The following is a 16,261-nucleotide window of genomic DNA, read 5'->3' on the forward strand; positions in this document are numbered from 1 at the left end:
CGCCCGCCCCCCCCCCCCCCCCGCCCCCGCCCCCCCCCCCCCCCCCCCCCCCCCCCCCCCCCCCCCCCCCCCCCCCCGTGACAGTGGGTAGCTGCATGCCAGGGAAAGGCGGTTTCGGAACAACACAAGACTTGGATTTGATAAGACAAAGCACACAGCTTCCTGATTTTCGACCCTCTGCGCCCTCCAAGATGTAACAAGGAAGTGTCTCCGTACCTTTTGGTGTGCCAGTTGGCTATAGAATCGTGAGCTAGGGCTCTACGGGTATGTGGTCGTCGTCCCTGTGACCCGACGAAAGATATCGAGCCGGCGATGAGGGAGGGGGTTGGAGAAACGAAGGAATCGGCAGGCGACGACGAGGGAATTATGTCGAGCACCGATCAATGTAGCGATCGTCCTGGCAGCCAAGCAGCGGGAGCAAGTGAATCAGTCCAGAAGCGATGAAGCGACAGGGCTCGAGATGGAAACGGGCGGGGGAGAGTCCGGGAGTGAGAGGTTGTATCTTTTCTCTCTTTCTCTGCAAAACAAGATGTATATCGATCGACCCAGCAGACCGTCAATGCATCTCTGCACGTACCGAGAGCTCGAAGTTTGGGCCTCGAGACGGATTGCGCTCTGAGGTTGTGCCTGTTGTGGAGGAGGAAGAGAAGAAGAGGCAACTCTACTGCGTAGAGTCCAAGTGCTCCCCCCAACTGCCAGTGCCAGTACCAGTGCGCAACAACGCTTTGCTTCTTCGGATGTTGCAATCCACCCCCAAGCTTGGGGTACGTACCCGGGATACACAATATTCGTGCGGGAACTGCCCGGGCAGCCAAAGCCACCGACCCGCTCAGCCAGTGATGACGAACGAAACTAGCAGGGGTCCAGACCAAAATGGCTGGGATGCCCCACTGTGATCCTTGCAAGGGCATGATGAATTGAGGCCCGCTCCCTGGTCTATCAACGAAGAACCAGAAGAGGGGGGAAAGCCAGGGTAGCAATCGGCAAGGGTGGGAGAATGCAGGGGTGCAAAAGTATGGCCGGCCCTAGCAACACCCCCGCGGTGTGCGAGTGTGACTGTGTGCATGGTCACACACACTGTAACTGTTAGGGAGTCAATGCTCAGCCCAATGTACTGTGGTACTACGGTACAGTAAATCTGTATTTCCCTCTCGTCCCTCCTCGCCCTCTTCTTGAATTGAAGCATCAGCTGACATGGAACCATGTATCCCTTGAACACCGCCTTTGGTGAGACAGGACATCGGCCCAATGCCCAATACACCCACCAAATACGTTGATCTGGGGCTAATGTGAGGGCGACTTTCTGGAGTCGGGTAGAGAAGAAACTTTTCCCCAAACGCAAGCACAACGCTATGCTGAGCTAATGCAGCAAAGGTTACACTGGGAGGGCGTGCAGGCATTACCGCTAACCGGCTCTCAGTCTCCGGCAGACCGCTGCTGCTGTTCGACTCGACTCTCAGGACCTCAACCCATCTTTGGAATAGCGGGCACGGGCGGGAACCGCTCACAATCCCATCGAGGTTCGAATGAAAAGTGACAGGACACCAACATGCAGAAAAGAAAATGGATATTCGTTAGCTAGGAGCTGGTACCATGCACAAGCCTCAACCCGCTTTTCCACTTTTCTCCTCTGTGAACACCGGTACGGAGGTAGACTGTGGTTCTCCTCGTCAGAGGAGAGGAAGGTAAAGGCGAATGCCACATGTGTGTTTGGTAGTGTAGTAACCCACTACCGACGGTCTAACCTACCAGGGTTCTCGTATTATTGTGACCATCCATTCTGCTACCAGATTGGGAAGCAATCCCAGGAGGCCAGTCGGTCTGTATCCCCTGCACAAAAGGGTCCAGAACAACAACATGCGCTGTTAGTGTACTATGAAGGGCAAGTTATCATATCATGTTCAAAAAAGTTGACCAGAATGGTCGACAGAGTCGGACGTTACTGCTTTTTTGCCATAACGATATCATCATAAACGAGAAAATATCCCACTTCACAAAATACATATAATGGTTACTGGAAGTAGGATTAAGCTAGGATGCTCTTCGATTTGTATCATCACGATTGCCCCAACGCATGTTTACATGTTTCACGGCGTGGAGGCCCTCTCGAAATCCGATAACTGACGTATACGCAGTGGTACACATCGAGAGCCTCGATTTGAGGCCTATCAACAAGAATCTTGATTGGCCAAGATACAGAAGCCATTGCCCCCAGGATCTGAAAACTGGGGGGGCCTTGGCTATCTGATTGTGATGTTTGAGAGGCTGCTTCAATCGTGCTTCATGCGTCATCTTCTCCCCAGTCCACGAGCGCCTCCGCGGACCCGGTTTTGGCTTCATCCTTCGGGTTATGCCTCGTCCTCCCACTATGTAGGTATTCGGGAATACCTTTTGGAACAACAGGTTTCCATCCTTTCAAGGATTGCGAATCTCTCAATTGTCCCCCCCCCCCACCGAGCTGCAACGAGCAAATCCCCCACCCATCTCTGCATTGAATCTCACCCGAACTATCTCATCACAGTTGGTTGTGACGTTGCTTGTGACCTCGGGGGGTGAGATGTGATAGCAAATACGCCGTATGGATACAGTCTGTGAAAGTTCTTCCCCATCACGCATCACGCATCACGCATTGGTGGCGCAACAAATGCCCCCCTATCGCGCTTATTGAGGATCCAGCTAGCTTTGGGGACGCCCCCGCCGAACCGGACTCTTGTCTTGGAAGCGTCTCTCGAAGGAATATCCTCCGATGCAGGCATCAAGCTGTGTGCCGTGACCAACAACAAACCAACAACTCCAGAGTCTATACGTGCATAGTAGACGCGCTCCAGGGGCGCAGTAGACGGCCGCGTTGCCTGGGAGTCGAATCAGCCTGGTGGGGGAAGTCAACCAGCGTGCCAGGGAAGCCAACCAAACTGGTCACAACAGTGATCATCAATACGCATGAAGTCCCAATTGACGCATTTTCTTTTTCCTCCTCATCGAGAGGAGCTTCACTCCCCTGATGCTGTAGATCTACAAGGCTACCGCGTAGGCCCAGGTTACCCGGCCATCATCATCTTCACGTGGTGGGCTGTTATTCTTTCCAGGCCTCAGGGACCCCTATCCAAGGCTAGACATAAGGACGACTCGTTTCTCGATAATCGATCGGTCATCAACGATCAGCGCGGGGACCTAAGTGGGAAACCCGGGGCTGAAGCTGGTCGAGATTCACAATTTCATCGTTGTCCAGTAGACTCGGGCTCTTTGGTTCTCACATCCCATGCCAAGCCAATGTTTGTATTGTCCCCCCACTGTGATTACTGAGCTCTCGACTTTGCACTGCTGCAGGCGTGCGAACTGTGAGGCGCTCCAAGTCTGCGGTTGGACGCCACTGTCAGTACACTACTGTGCATTCGAGATTTAGTGTAGAGAATGCGTCGATGATCATTGAGATTCGTTGGATCTCTGGGTTGATGGATCTTGCTTCCTTAGTGTACACTGCACAGGAGACAGGCTCTTGGATCAGCAGCTATCACAGTAGCTCTTATTTTTCCATCCCCCTGAAAGTGACGTATCATATTTACAGTGCAGTCATCGTGATCCAGGCCGCCGGGCCAGAAACACCGGATACCGCGGAGGACGCGACAGCAGGAGCAAAGGCTCCCAAGAACCCCAAATTCCCACCGCAAACACCGCTACTGACCACACTACGCCGCCGATCGTCCCCGAACTTGGACGGGACTGCTGGCGCGCGGGACAATATCTCTCTCACTTAGCCTCGAAAATCCCCGCCACATGCTTTTCATACTAACGTACTGGTAGCCATCTCAGGAAAACTTCTCCAACAGCCATATTGCCAAGTCTAGCGGAGCTTCCCCGGTTCCCCTCTAGTCTGCCGTTCCGCCCCGTGGCTTTTTATCGACACACACCCTCAGCCATGGCCGACTCGTCGAGGCCACACAACTGCAACTGTTCGCAGGCCCTTACTGCTAGACTGGCTGGCTGGGCAACAACCGTTCTCCTGCATACGAAGTCGGCCTTGTGCATCGCATACTGCGGTAGCTTGTCGCCGGCCAAATGTGGAGTGGATAGAGGTGGGTATAGAGTGGATCGTGGACCCAGCAGCCCGTCACTAGCTGGTGACTAAAGTATTACCGGATTCCCTGGTCGCAAACATCCTTCTTCAAAGTAACCTGTTATTCATCGAGATCTTTTGTCTTATTAATTTCCCAAGCATGGGAACCTGGTTTTAAGCGACCCCTTTGCTAATTACCCCACCACTCATCGCCCCAAAAATCCTCCGGGCCGAACCCGCCCCCCCGCGAGCAATTGCCACACCCCCACAACAAGCCGCCCGTCCGGCCCGGGGCCGCCAACTCTCGGCTCCGTCGCCAGGATCCCCTGGCCGCCTTGGGCAGCCAACAAGCAGCAGATAGGTGTCTCATGTTCGTTGTTTCCAAGCGCAGGTTGGTTGAGTGTTCGCTCCCAAGGGAAAACAGAGGAAAGGGGGAGCTGCTGGACCCCAAGTCCTACGGGTTGACACTGCAACCCATGGAAACTGTGAAAAATGTCCGACGGGGACTTGGCCTATCGAGTGAACGGGTGACTAGAAACTACCGGCAAGGCCGTGGTATCCACAGGAAAAACACCCAAATTGACCCGGAATTGCGGTAATGAGGAGCTTGGCGGGCGGGAATTAAGGCATTGAAACAGAGGACCTTGGATCTTTCTTTAGGAGCCCTCTGGCTCAGGAAGTTCAGGTAATGCTCTGTACCACGAAATATGGAGCCTGGGCAAACCTCGCGCCCCTGAAGCCGGCGGGCTTCTGAAGAGATCATTTCTTCATGGGCCAAACCTCTCCAGCAATCTGACCCAAGGTTCGCTGGAATCGAGCATCGACACGATGGGGACGTGAGCAGCACGCAATGCGGGGCTTCGAGAGCCGGAGCGATGTCACGTCATTCCCCAGGTCACACACAAACACACACACTCCCAAGGCCAAACAAACTCGACACGAACTCACGCTAACGTGGACTTACTTGACAAACCTCCTTCGCGTCTTGCAAACGCGACGATCATTCCCAGGTCAGTCAATCGACATCACCCGCTCCCTCGGTGACCATTTCGGGTGTAGGGGTGGTTGTGTCTGGCCGAGCACGCCAGTGACTGGTAACATGGCGAGGTCCTTATTCCCAGCACCTATAGCGTCGACGTTCGACACATGTCTCACCCCTCCTTTGCGCGCCAGCAATTTGGAGCAGGACAACTACCACTGGCCGCTCGTTTTGATCCACTCGCCGACCCGAGCAGTCGGTCCCCGGGAACGCCGATCTGACACGCCTACGCCAACCAAGCCAAGACTTCACGTCGCCATCCCTCCCCACTCGTCGGGACTACTCAGTAGAGCTCGGGTTCCTCGCGGCCAGGAACCCCGAGAGGCGCAACCCGGCACCGGCGAGTATGACCGACGTACGAGGACTAGAAGCAACCATGGTCTTCAGAGTCGCGAGTTGCGATTTCGGACCAGCTGTCCTTTGGATGGCTCTGCTCCTGGCGCCATTAAGTGATGGCAACGGGTCAGGTAGTCGCAACCTGGTTCTGGAAGCATCACGCAACCAGGTAATCAACCAGGTGCATGTTTGGCCCTAAGCTGGAGTGGCATGTTGAACCCCCCCATTCCCTCACCACATTATGGGGGCACAGCATCCATAAGTCGCAGTTCACCGGGCAGATCGGCCAATCAACCAGACACGTTCCCAGAGGGACCAGAGCCAGCCTGTCAGGACCTCTCTCTCTCTCTACCAGGTGAAACGAAACGTGGTTGTGGTAGGAGAAGGAGGGTGAAAAGATTAGGCCAACCGTGTCTCACTTGACCGGGAAAACCAGGAAGCCATTTTTTAGGGCTTCATGCGGGCATTGCGCTAGAAGACCTGGATCACCACACGTCCGGCAAAGGGGGGCGATCACGCAGCGAGCCCACGCCGCCCCGGGGATTTCTTGACCAGGAAATATAGACGATGGGAGCACATCGTCGAAGATTCTTCGACCCGAGACAGTCGGGAAGTGTTCTCGAATATCCAGACAGCTTTCGTGGCGTATGCACCGCCCTCCACCTCGATGTCACTGACTCACGCGATGACATAGGCTTCTTCTTGTCAAGCCCTTGTCTACGAACATAGACAAGGCCCCTCTTCTCACTCCTCGATCTCGCCGCAATCTGGCTGGAGCTCTTTAACGAGCATGTTATTATCCGGGTTGTATATGATAAGCTTCAGCCTTGAGCTGAGCCCTGTTCCTGGACGCAGTTTAACATGGGTAGTGTAGATAGCGTACGCATTGACTCGGCGAGCCAGGCAGCATCTTTGATGGTTTCCGACGACCATTCATGCGTTACCCCCACGACTCGAGAGTAGTGTGATTCATGATCACTGCTTTTTCCCTTGGTTTCGTCACCGAAGACCTCCGGTTCCCGGAAAGCAAGATGTGACTGGTGAGGCCGAGAGAACATGGACAGGTGTCGAAAGGTCACACAGCCAGAGTGACACTCCATGGCAAGCTGTCAATGTCACGCGTCAGCCGAGCCTGCAAGTCGGTATCCGACCGCACATCGCAAAACGAGCTTATCTGCAACTAGTTGTCTAGCGTATTCTGTCGATCGGTGGAGGGCCCCAGCGATATGGTTTATCGTTGTAGGGAATGGGGGGGGGGAGGGGATCTTCTTGTGGGGACCAAATGGAACATCACCTTGTTGCTCTGGCCATCGTTATGTAGAAGTGTACCATACCATACCATACTGTAGCACCACGCTGCGGTAGATTTTCTCCTCCTCGTGATGGAGTTGAGCGTTTCACAACCTGGGCAAAAACTGCATGTCCCAAGCCCTCCCTCTCTCCTCCTCCTAAAGTTCAGCACAAAATTATTTTTAAACCACCATCCGTGCGCCCACACAGTTTCGAACGGTCAAGGAGGAGGCAGAAGAGAACAGTGCCGGGGCCGAGGAGTTTGCGTCTGACGTATCCCTGGTTGTCAATGCGGGTCTCTCTCCCGGTCCCTGTCCTCAGGGGGTCTTAGCGTGAAGCTATCGACGACGGATTTTTTCCTAGCAGGCGGTAGTGATTCATGCCCCTGGCAGTGGCGCTCTAGTGCTTAACCTACCTTGTTTGTGTACACTGCACAGGGATGCTGCAAGTTAGACAGTTGGACCGGTGAGTACAAAATTGGAAGGTGGTGAGGTCATGGATCCTGTAGGTACTTGAGCTAACATCAGTCATCCTCAAAATTGTACAGATACTGCACACGAGAAAACGCCACCTTCCACTAGCCAATGCGGGTCCTCTTCCGAACCGAACCCCAGCAGTCTGGCCCAGCCCCAGTAACTCGCCCCCTTAAATCTGCGCTAAGTTTAACAACAAAAGTACCAGCCCGGCGGGACGGGCGACCTGAAAAAAGATTGGAAGGAACAGAAAAAGAAAGAAGGCAGGAGAAGAGGGGAAGATGGCACCAACGGCAACGGAAGTTGGTTTTCTCGGTCTCCTGGCGGATCAAAATATGTACGTACCTGCCTACGGTCCGACTGATAACGCACAGACTTATCATAAGAGGGAATGTTATACACCTGTCCAGCCTAACTTTAGCTCCATACCAGCAGCATTATTTGGTCGAGAAAACGGGGACCGTGGAGGAATGTGTGTTGTAGTGCTGGTGGATCTTCGACAGAGAGGGGCGTGGTCATATCTGACTGTGCAGTGCACCTAGCAAGCCTCCTCTGATCAAGACAACAAAGCCGTTGGACCTGGCAAGCCTGGGTCCTTGGCCTGTACAGTTAGTGCACAGTGCACCCAAGCTAGAGGGCGTGGGGCCACTAACATTTACACTACCATTTCGACGGTGCTTGAGGACCCGACCCGCCGCTGGGGCGAGATCATCGCCATTACTGAACGTTACTTGTGGGTAGTTGAAGAAACCCCGCCGGGTCTTGCTCAGCGGTTGCCACCGTCACTGACATTGGGATCGTCCATTGTTCGGCCCCTCTCACGACCCCTCTACCGGCAGAAGAGTCAACTGTCGTCCCTGGAGCTCGGCTCGAGGGAGCTTTTGTCTGCTTGCATTTGGGACATGTGAGCGATGATCTCCCCTTAGACACCTTGATGGTGCGAGCTTGGTAGTTCCCCGATGGACCTGGACTTGGCGCTCAATTCCTTGCCTACAGGCACCTACGTGCAGTAGGTCCAGTACAGGACCTACGGTACTGGACCTTCGAACGACTACCTAGGCTGTATGATCACTGCGACTTCACATGTTTCGATGTGCTGCCGAAGACCTTTGACATAACCATCAAGCTGTTGTGTAGATCCTCCCGGATTGCTACCCTCTGCCAAACAGACATCCCACTTTGCTAGACTTGTGTACGACATAGGAGTTGTAGTGTACGTTGTAAGCAGAGGAGAGGAAGCCCGGCCACTCGGGAAGCACCCCGAGGCTCGTGCGCAGTTCAGTGAACGATCCTCGCGATCTGACCAGATCCGCTGATCAGACTGGTATGAAACTGCCCGAGAGACTGGAATGAACGTCCTGTCTTGTCTGGCTTTTGACCATACATAGAACATGATGCTACCAGCTGATCATGGGACCTATCCCTCTCTCCGTAGTAACGCCGGGGACTCTTTCCGCTGCTTTCCACTGCTGATTACTCGCGGTGGCTAGACACTGAGCAGAACTGGAAGAACAAGCTCGATGAAGTCGGTCCTGTGACCCTCTCACTGCTTCTTCCCAGAGCCTTCTGGAATTCGGTGGCCCTGCGTCGCAACTGCTGGTAGGTGGTCTCGCCTTCCACCACGTTGCAGTCTGCGTTGCCCGTCAGGCCCGAACCACACTTGGTCATCCCTGAAGCTCACCAATTCCAGTTGGGGTAACAAATCCTCGAGTCTCTGCCGCCACGAGTACCCTTGGTCAACCACCGACGGTGCCCATACAACTTCATCCGAGACGATGAGCAAACTCGGGCAAGAATATGACAGGGCTTCCCATCGGGGTTGACGGAATGTGACCCAACGACATTACCGATGGTGAGGAGGGATGATTACCCAGCCTTGGGGTAGGACAGGTTATTGCGAGTGCATGTACGCATTTCCTCCAAGAGCAGCTGTCAATTCGACATGCTTCAAGATGGACCTCGAGAGGATGCCCACAAGTCCTGCCAGATCTACTGATCTGACTGGCTCGTCCCGGCATCCACGGTCCGGATGACCAAGGACTCGGCGGCGCCCACAACCTCCCCATCCTTACGCCCAGGATGGCGAGAGCCCTTGTCTTTGACTTTCTTCTGTTTCTTCTGCGCGGGCGGGTATGCCTTCAATGCGATCTCCTGCCATTCAGTCGAGGCCTGGTACGCCGCCTGAATGGGCGCCATGAGGTTAATGAGGGCGGCTGATACTGCAGGCTTCAGCAGTTGTGGTGTCAACTGGAATGCAGTCAGTTTTCGGCGGATCATTGAGGCTTGTCGAGTAGATACATACAACGTCGTTCTCATAGTCATTATGCATTTGTTTGATATCGGTGTATACCAATGGCTCCAATCCATCTCGGCTGCGTTCGACTCGGAACTCTTTGCTGCCTTTGAGAGTAGTAGCCGGTAGCAGAATGAACTCGACTAATGCGAGGATACCGTTCCCCTCAGTAACTCGAGGAATCGCCTCTGCTTTGCGTAGCTTCTTGGAGACGGTCTCGGGGGCGTCGAGGAGGTCGATCTTGCTATCTGATGATTGTTGGGATACATGAGTGCTGCCTCGGCGACGAACGGATATGGGCCATAGAATATAAAAGATGAAGGGTAACATTACCTTCCTCGCTGGCAGACATCTTACCGCCCTGCAGACCGGGAATCATGGGATTGACGAGGTGCGCGCGCTAGAGGTCCATGAGCTTGAGATCGTCACCCGAGTTGCTGCCATCTCACCTGCCGATACCCAAGTTTAGGTAACCATTCCTTTGCAGCTACGAATAGCTTCCTCTGGTCGAGTCCTGACTAAAATCAGCAGGACACAATCATACTGGTAATCAAGACGTACCTCCAAACTGAGCGTCGACATGAAGATGCTCTTCATCGAGCACTTGAAGAATGGGATAGAGGAGGCCACTTAAAGGCGCATTCGCCGATTGTTTAACTATCTCTGCCCCAGCCCTTTTTGCGTCATGTTCTGATATCACGGACGACAATCGATACACGTCCATAACATATTCAGGACTCTTCTGGTAGGAACTGCCGAGGATAAACTCGAGCTTTCCAGTGGGTACGCCCACGGATTCGAGTATTGCCGTAATGACCTTTCGGTAGTATATCGCCCGGCTCTCGACAAGCTCAATCGGCGCCTTGAGATTGTCAAGGAATCCGTGAATGTCGGCCAGCAAGATGATCACGTCGCAACCCGCCGCCAATAACTGGGCGATTTTCAAAGCCGGAACATAGTAGCCACAATGAGGTCGGCCCGTCGTCGCGGTACCTGTGTGGTAAATAGAAGAAGAGGTCAGCGCATGTTCTAACCAAGTCGAAGGGGAGAGAAGTGTTACCCCAGTACACTCTTGGGTTCCGCCCCTCGGCCAAGGTGTTCTCAATCAACTCAGGGTTCAAAACCTCGGCGAGATTTTCGCTGATGAGCGCGAATCTCGCTTTCGCGTCGAGATCCATGGCGAATAGTCACTGCCTGAGACGAATTGGGAAGATGCGTTGCTCAAGCCTTCAAGAGTTGAAGTTCATGGTGGGATTGACGTAACCCCACCACACTTCTCAGGTGCCCACTTATTCCGGCCCTTCCGGGCCTACTCTACGGCCCCACTTTCCCGACTCCGTGGTCACGTCCTGGAGTCCTGGCCAGTTCAGCCTCGATTCTCTCCGTTCTTTACCCTCCTTAGCTTTGAATCCACTGATACAGTCAGGTCAAATTGAGCTTGGGCTTCAATTTCTTGTTCTCTGCGCCGTGACACTGACAATTGATGTGTCTGACGGTCCAAGCCTTGGGTGCGGTAGCTACAGTCGCTGCAAAGGTAAGAATACAGCGCCCACCACATCTTCGGCCTATCTAGCCTTCTTCTCGGCATAAACACATACGGCCTTCTTCGGCACCACATGCATTCGAGACGTTGGCCTTGAACCGCTTCTGCAATGCCCGGCCCCGCTGGCCTTGGAGACCGTTGAGGCCCCCGTTGAGGTGCGGTACCTCTTGATGAGCAGGTCAATATAGGCCCAGTCGTACGAAGCACATGTCGACTCGCTTGGCCAGCGCAACGTCGGGCAACATTTTGCCGTTGATGGCGTGTTTCGATGTGTGAAGGGTCACGACGGTCGCCCGCCGATCCCCGATGTCCTTGTGAAGAGTGGCGGAAACTCTGTCATACGGCGCTGCTGTAAAGGTAGTCTTTCCGCAAGGGCGCTGTTGATAACGTCGGTGCGACGGAGGCGGAGGCGGTGCGGATCGCCGAGGAGATGGAGAGGAGCCTGCGGAGGGGCGAGGAGCGGCGGCCGAGGAAGGATTGGGCCTGTCTGGACAGGCAGAGCGCCCTGAGGGTGGGGAAACTTTCGTCACCGGGGTGCCTTGGGCCGTCAATTGCCATTGCCATACGGGCTGCCAATAGTCCCCATGTGCTGGTGGGTTGTCCTGCCACACGTATCTGGCAGGTGGTTAAATATGAGGTTTGTGATATCCGGGGACTTGCCTCGATGTTCCTCAGGCATAGGCTTCTTGCTTCATGGCCAAGTGTCTAACACGGAACCTGCTGTTGCGGGTTACTATCCCGGTATCTGCAAGGGCTATCAACAGTGGCTATTAATAAGTAGTGAATTCAACGGCTGTCAACCGCCGAAAACGATGCTATCGTTGTTCTCCCAGCCGGCAGCACCATCACATGCCCTGCGACTCTGTCACCAACATCCACCCCACCACCGGTAGCACCATTACGCAGCGCGGTGACACCGCTCCTACCGGGCACATCACCGTCGTCCTCGACGGGGAATTCCTGATTGCTTCTGTCTCCGGCTGCGCGGCTATAGCGATGCCTGTTGGCGCCAGTGTGCTGCTTGCGGGCGGCAGGATCAAGTCTTCCTCCTGGTCCCGACATCGACCTCGTCAGGGGAGGCAACATCGAGTCTGAAATCGGCCTGGGTCTTTCCGAAGGCTTCATTGTCACCTTGTTGAGGGTGGCAACACCCTTGTGACTGGGAGTGGCACTAGCCAGGTCCCTGACCCCGAGATGGATCGCTGAAGAAGGCCTCTGATGCCATTGGTGCCAGCAAGATCGTCTACCAGAGCATTCCCTCCGGCATGTTGCAGAGTCAGCTTTCAGAGAGTGGTCATCAGATTCGCATGCCAGTACCGATCCACAGAGAAACCGACAAGTCCAGCAGCAGGTGCAAACCGTTTAAGTTTTGAGGTATCGTAGCAGTCATGCGTGTCCTTTCGCTCATTTGTTCAAAAACGCCGGTGGCTTAATCGATTCCGTTCAACGCCTCCTTGAGTCACCAATCCTATCGTCGTGCCCCTGTCCACGTCAACCATGATGAAAGAAAAACCCATGTCTGGAGTGGTACACCCAAGGAAAATAAGTGGTGACAGAGACATGTATATCCTCTGTGCCGATGATCGAAGAATCTCAATAACTCAAAAGTCTCCTCGAGGTCGTCCTCTCTCTCACTCGACAGCCTAATCCCAACCGTCTTCCAACCTCCCCTCAGCATCGGAAACCCATCGCTACCAAACCTCCCCCTCAGTACCGACTCCGACTCCGGTGCTCCCTCGACCTCCCGCTCCTCGCATCCCTACCATCCCTCTCATACACATACGTCGGTGCCCTGGGGCTCCCCCCAGCTACGACGGCGACGGGCCTCGAGTGCCTGACCTCGGTCGACCTCCTCCGGTGCGACCGGCTGCGCGACGACCGGCGACCGGGGCTGCGCGGTGGGTACTCGTCGCGGACGCCGTCGTACCACGCGGCCTGCTGGGCCGCCGGCTCGCCGCGCGGCGGCGCGCCCATGTTGGTGCACGAGTAGACGATCCACCACAGCAGCAGGAACCCCGCGATGGAGCCGATGACGATGCCCGCGATGGCGCCGCCGCTGAGCGAGGACCCCTTTCCGCCGCCGCCGCCGGAGTCGGATACCACGGTTACTGTGGTTGCTGGGGCGGATTGTCGCCTTTGGAGGGCGGCGGCTACTTGTTTGAGGGTCTGGGTGGGTTGCAGGTTGAGGTCTTGGGCGAGGGACTGGAGCTTCTCGGTGGATAGAGAAATGTACCCGGGCAGGCTTGGATCTTGGGGGAAGGGAGCCATCTTTGCTCTTGAATCTGGGGTTTCTGGGCGCTCTCTGGTCTGGTAGTGACCTTCAATTGGCGATTGACTGTTCCCCAGTGTTGGCTATGGGGTGTGGGCTTTTGATGTGGTCCGTGTAGCTTTGTGTGGCTTCATGGTTTCGTGGGCCGTTCAACAGCAGAATCGTAGTTTATATCCCATCGGATTTGTGATGAAACGCCCGGGAATGCTGATAGATCCTTTCTTACCCCCCATACTGGTGACGCAATGATACAGGATGGTGGGGTGCCCAAGTTTGGCAGAGCCTGGATGACTTGCTCCGGAAACAGATGCGAAGTTACATTGGGGCTCTGGGGAGCGTCATCGTAACGTAATCGTCCAATTATCCAATGGCGCAGCGACTTGCAGAAGAAAATACCATCTGTGGTCCAATGCGATGTGAGAATTGGCCTCCCATGTGCGGTGTTGCTGAACTCTTGAGAGTTCCGGGACGGATCGCTCCACTAAGATGGCGGGAAAGGAGAGGCTGGGCGCGCTGGCGTCTTTTCTAGCCCCGTTTTAGTCCACGTTTTGACGTCATATCTGTTAACCCGTAACTTGGGTGTGCAGCGCACGTAGCCGATCGACCTACTCACAGCCCCAGCATCTTTCGCGCTGTGGCCCCTGGCCCCCAATCTTGATTTGGGAGAATGTCCAAGGCAACTAGTATAGAGGCAGATAGGCACCCACATACACGTGTACGTAGGGATATCGAGAGTCGCATGCCAAACAAAACTGTCAGAGCCTAATTAAAGACAGGATCGACGGCTCTATTCTTGGGACGGTTTCACATGACCTGTCCCAGCTCAATAAGACTATACAAGCGGTTGCTACAGCTTGAGCGTCCGTGACCATTATGTTGCCTTAGACAACTTGTTCATCTGAATTTACCCCCGACGGCAAGACGTACGCTAGAATTGAGCCAATATTTGGCGATATCAACTGTAGAAAGGCACCTTGGAATCGTGGCGAGTGGAAATAAAGGGAAGTTATTATCATGTAGTTATTCGTGGCGCAAATTGGGTCTCAAACTCCAACTCGTACCAGGTATGATGGAGGGCGGCGGGGGCAGGTGAGAATCCCCTTCGCCAACATGTTGTGCGTGGGCATATCACTCTGCAGAGGTACTAACAAGAATCACTCGTCCTTTTCTCGAGGATCGTCAATATGCCAAGAGGAACTAGAGGCAGGTGTAGTTGGCTGCTGGAACAGCTTCGTCAAGCATTGTTCATGTAACCTAGTTAGCGACTGGCTAAGCAGATTTGAAGAGATGGCGAGCTAGAGTCATGCGTGATTAGGTATGTATGTGGGTGCATGAAGGGGGATGGGCCAAGTCCTCTCAAGGGTTGTTACCTACGGTATGTTATTTGTTATGGTATCTCTCTCAATTTCAAACGTATCTAAGGTATAAGTCTGTCTCCATACCTGTCTTAACCCTCCGTCAAGCCTCTGAGCGGGATGACGATGAATAATACTCCAAATCCATCCTCATCGCCGACGGGTCCACCTGAAAGTGACATGGTTTTCCCACAACTCGATTGCTGTGTCCAAGAGCCTTATTCACTCCTCGCAAGTAGCGGCGCCGAATGTCGACACACTTGAACCGTCTTCCTCGTCAAAAGCCTCGTCGTGCGCCTTCCGCATCTGCAAAGCATAGTCACATGGCAGCTTTCCCTCTGCATGCATCCCTGAGTTGCCGATCTCCGTAATCCCGGAACAGCTTTAGACATTCAACTCGCGTGCCTGCCCAAAGAGCATACGAATATGGCGTCCATATGAGGCAGTGGAGCATTGTCTGGCCGAGATTTTCTTGATTGTTGATGTTCACCTGGCCGTCGTGCAAAGCAAGCCGGAGGTATTCGTCGTGCAAAGCAAGCCGGAGGTATTCGTCGTCCACCTGTCCTTCGGCTGCAACCTAGAGAAATGTCTGTCCTGCTGAATTACAGCGCCCCAGGTTGCCACCAAATCGTAGAAATTGTCTCAGCCCTAAGAAGTAGAGAAAGTGGGAGGCCGTGCTAGCCCTATAACGCTCGACCAAGGGGCGGGGCAAGACCCAGGTGAGACTCGGCGATTGCAACGCAGAGAGCCGACATCGCCACCCCGATCTGTCATTTCCATGTTGTACTGATTGATATTGGTCGATCATCTCGCAGCATATGCAATACGGCGTAATGAAGAGCCGTGAATTCTAGACCGTCCCGTCCTTAAGCCAGATCCGCGCCGCACTTTAGGAGTAATGCTCCCCAAATCTTGCCTCTCCTGTGCCTCCAAACTGCGCCAGGCCACGTAAAATTTCTACCGAGGCAAATTTTGCCTTATCCAGTAAAGCAGTTTAGCTGGTGCGAGTTCTCGAGGGCCAAATAAAGTGGGGCGTGGCATGGGTATGGGTAGCAGCTGCCGGTATCTTAACCGCTAACCCGTTCCCTTTTTTTCCCCAGATCCAATTTCCACCAAATTGACGGTTGATCAATTGACATTTCCTTCACGCGTTATTCCCCATTCCTGTCGAGATGCGGCATGATGTGCCGTAGCGTTGGTAACAGCAAACAACTCGATAGAGTCTCCCAGCAAATACACATGTTGCATTCTTGCTCCTCGTTTCTTCTGTCGAAGTTCTTGGAACGGGGCTAGCGTTGCTTCATTCAGCCCATAACACTATTGACGCTAGTTGCAAAGCTTGTCAAGTTTCCCATCATGCCCTAACCTTCTTTGGCCTAACTCGAGGGGCTGGACCGGGCTTCAGCTGTGAGCCCTCACCAAAAGGAGAGATGAACGTGTATCGCTCGGATCACTGTCCGGGTCTTCCCCTGGGCATCCTAAGCAGATGGAAAGAGGTGCCTCATTTCATAAATATCGGCACTCCCTCGGTAACCCCCCACAATGTCCTTTCGTGCCTACTACCGTCATAGCGAAATCCAACTTGACCGTCATTCTTTGAAATCTCCCT

General features: G+C 54.1%; 4 protein-coding genes across 4 annotated transcripts; 1 reads left to right on the plus strand and 3 right to left on the minus strand.

Annotated features, from left to right (window-relative positions):
• Positions 1 to 199: 199 nt before the first annotated feature.
• QBC33DRAFT_484011 (uncharacterized protein) lies at positions 200 to 945 on the minus strand. The gene has a single exon (XM_060425389.1). It carries the CDS (start codon positions 909 to 911, stop codon positions 381 to 383), a length of 531 nt encoding a protein of 176 aa, XP_060288960.1. The 5' UTR covers positions 912 to 945; the 3' UTR covers positions 200 to 380.
• A 3,570-nt stretch (positions 946 to 4,515) lies between these two features.
• QBC33DRAFT_29000 (uncharacterized protein) lies at positions 4,516 to 5,771 on the plus strand. Its single transcript, XM_060423328.1, has one exon. It carries the CDS (start codon positions 4,905 to 4,907, stop codon positions 5,544 to 5,546), a length of 642 nt encoding a protein of 213 aa, XP_060288961.1. The 5' UTR covers positions 4,516 to 4,904; the 3' UTR covers positions 5,547 to 5,771.
• A 2,999-nt stretch (positions 5,772 to 8,770) lies between these two features.
• Positions 8,771 to 10,663, minus strand: QBC33DRAFT_583921 (uncharacterized protein; the record flags this gene model as incomplete). Its single annotated transcript, XM_060431389.1, has 6 exons — positions 8,771 to 9,439; positions 9,495 to 9,733; positions 9,819 to 9,885; positions 9,935 to 9,999; positions 10,047 to 10,478; positions 10,546 to 10,663. The coding sequence occupies 6 exons, from the start codon at positions 10,661 to 10,663 to the stop codon at positions 9,182 to 9,184; spliced, it is 1,179 nt and encodes a 392-aa protein (XP_060288962.1). The 3' UTR covers positions 8,771 to 9,181.
• Positions 10,664 to 12,444: 1,781 nt separating this feature from the next.
• QBC33DRAFT_28792 (uncharacterized protein) lies at positions 12,445 to 13,537 on the minus strand. The gene has a single exon (XM_060423308.1). It carries the CDS (start codon positions 13,294 to 13,296, stop codon positions 12,736 to 12,738), a length of 561 nt encoding a protein of 186 aa, XP_060288963.1. The 5' UTR covers positions 13,297 to 13,537; the 3' UTR covers positions 12,445 to 12,735.
• Between the last annotated feature and the right edge of the window lie 2,724 nt (positions 13,538 to 16,261).

Source organism: Phialemonium atrogriseum, assembly GCF_030411735.1.
Source record: "Phialemonium atrogriseum strain 8032-3 unplaced genomic scaffold QBC33scaffold_1, whole genome shotgun sequence".
NCBI lineage: Eukaryota > Fungi > Ascomycota > Sordariomycetes > Cephalothecales > Cephalothecaceae > Phialemonium > Phialemonium atrogriseum.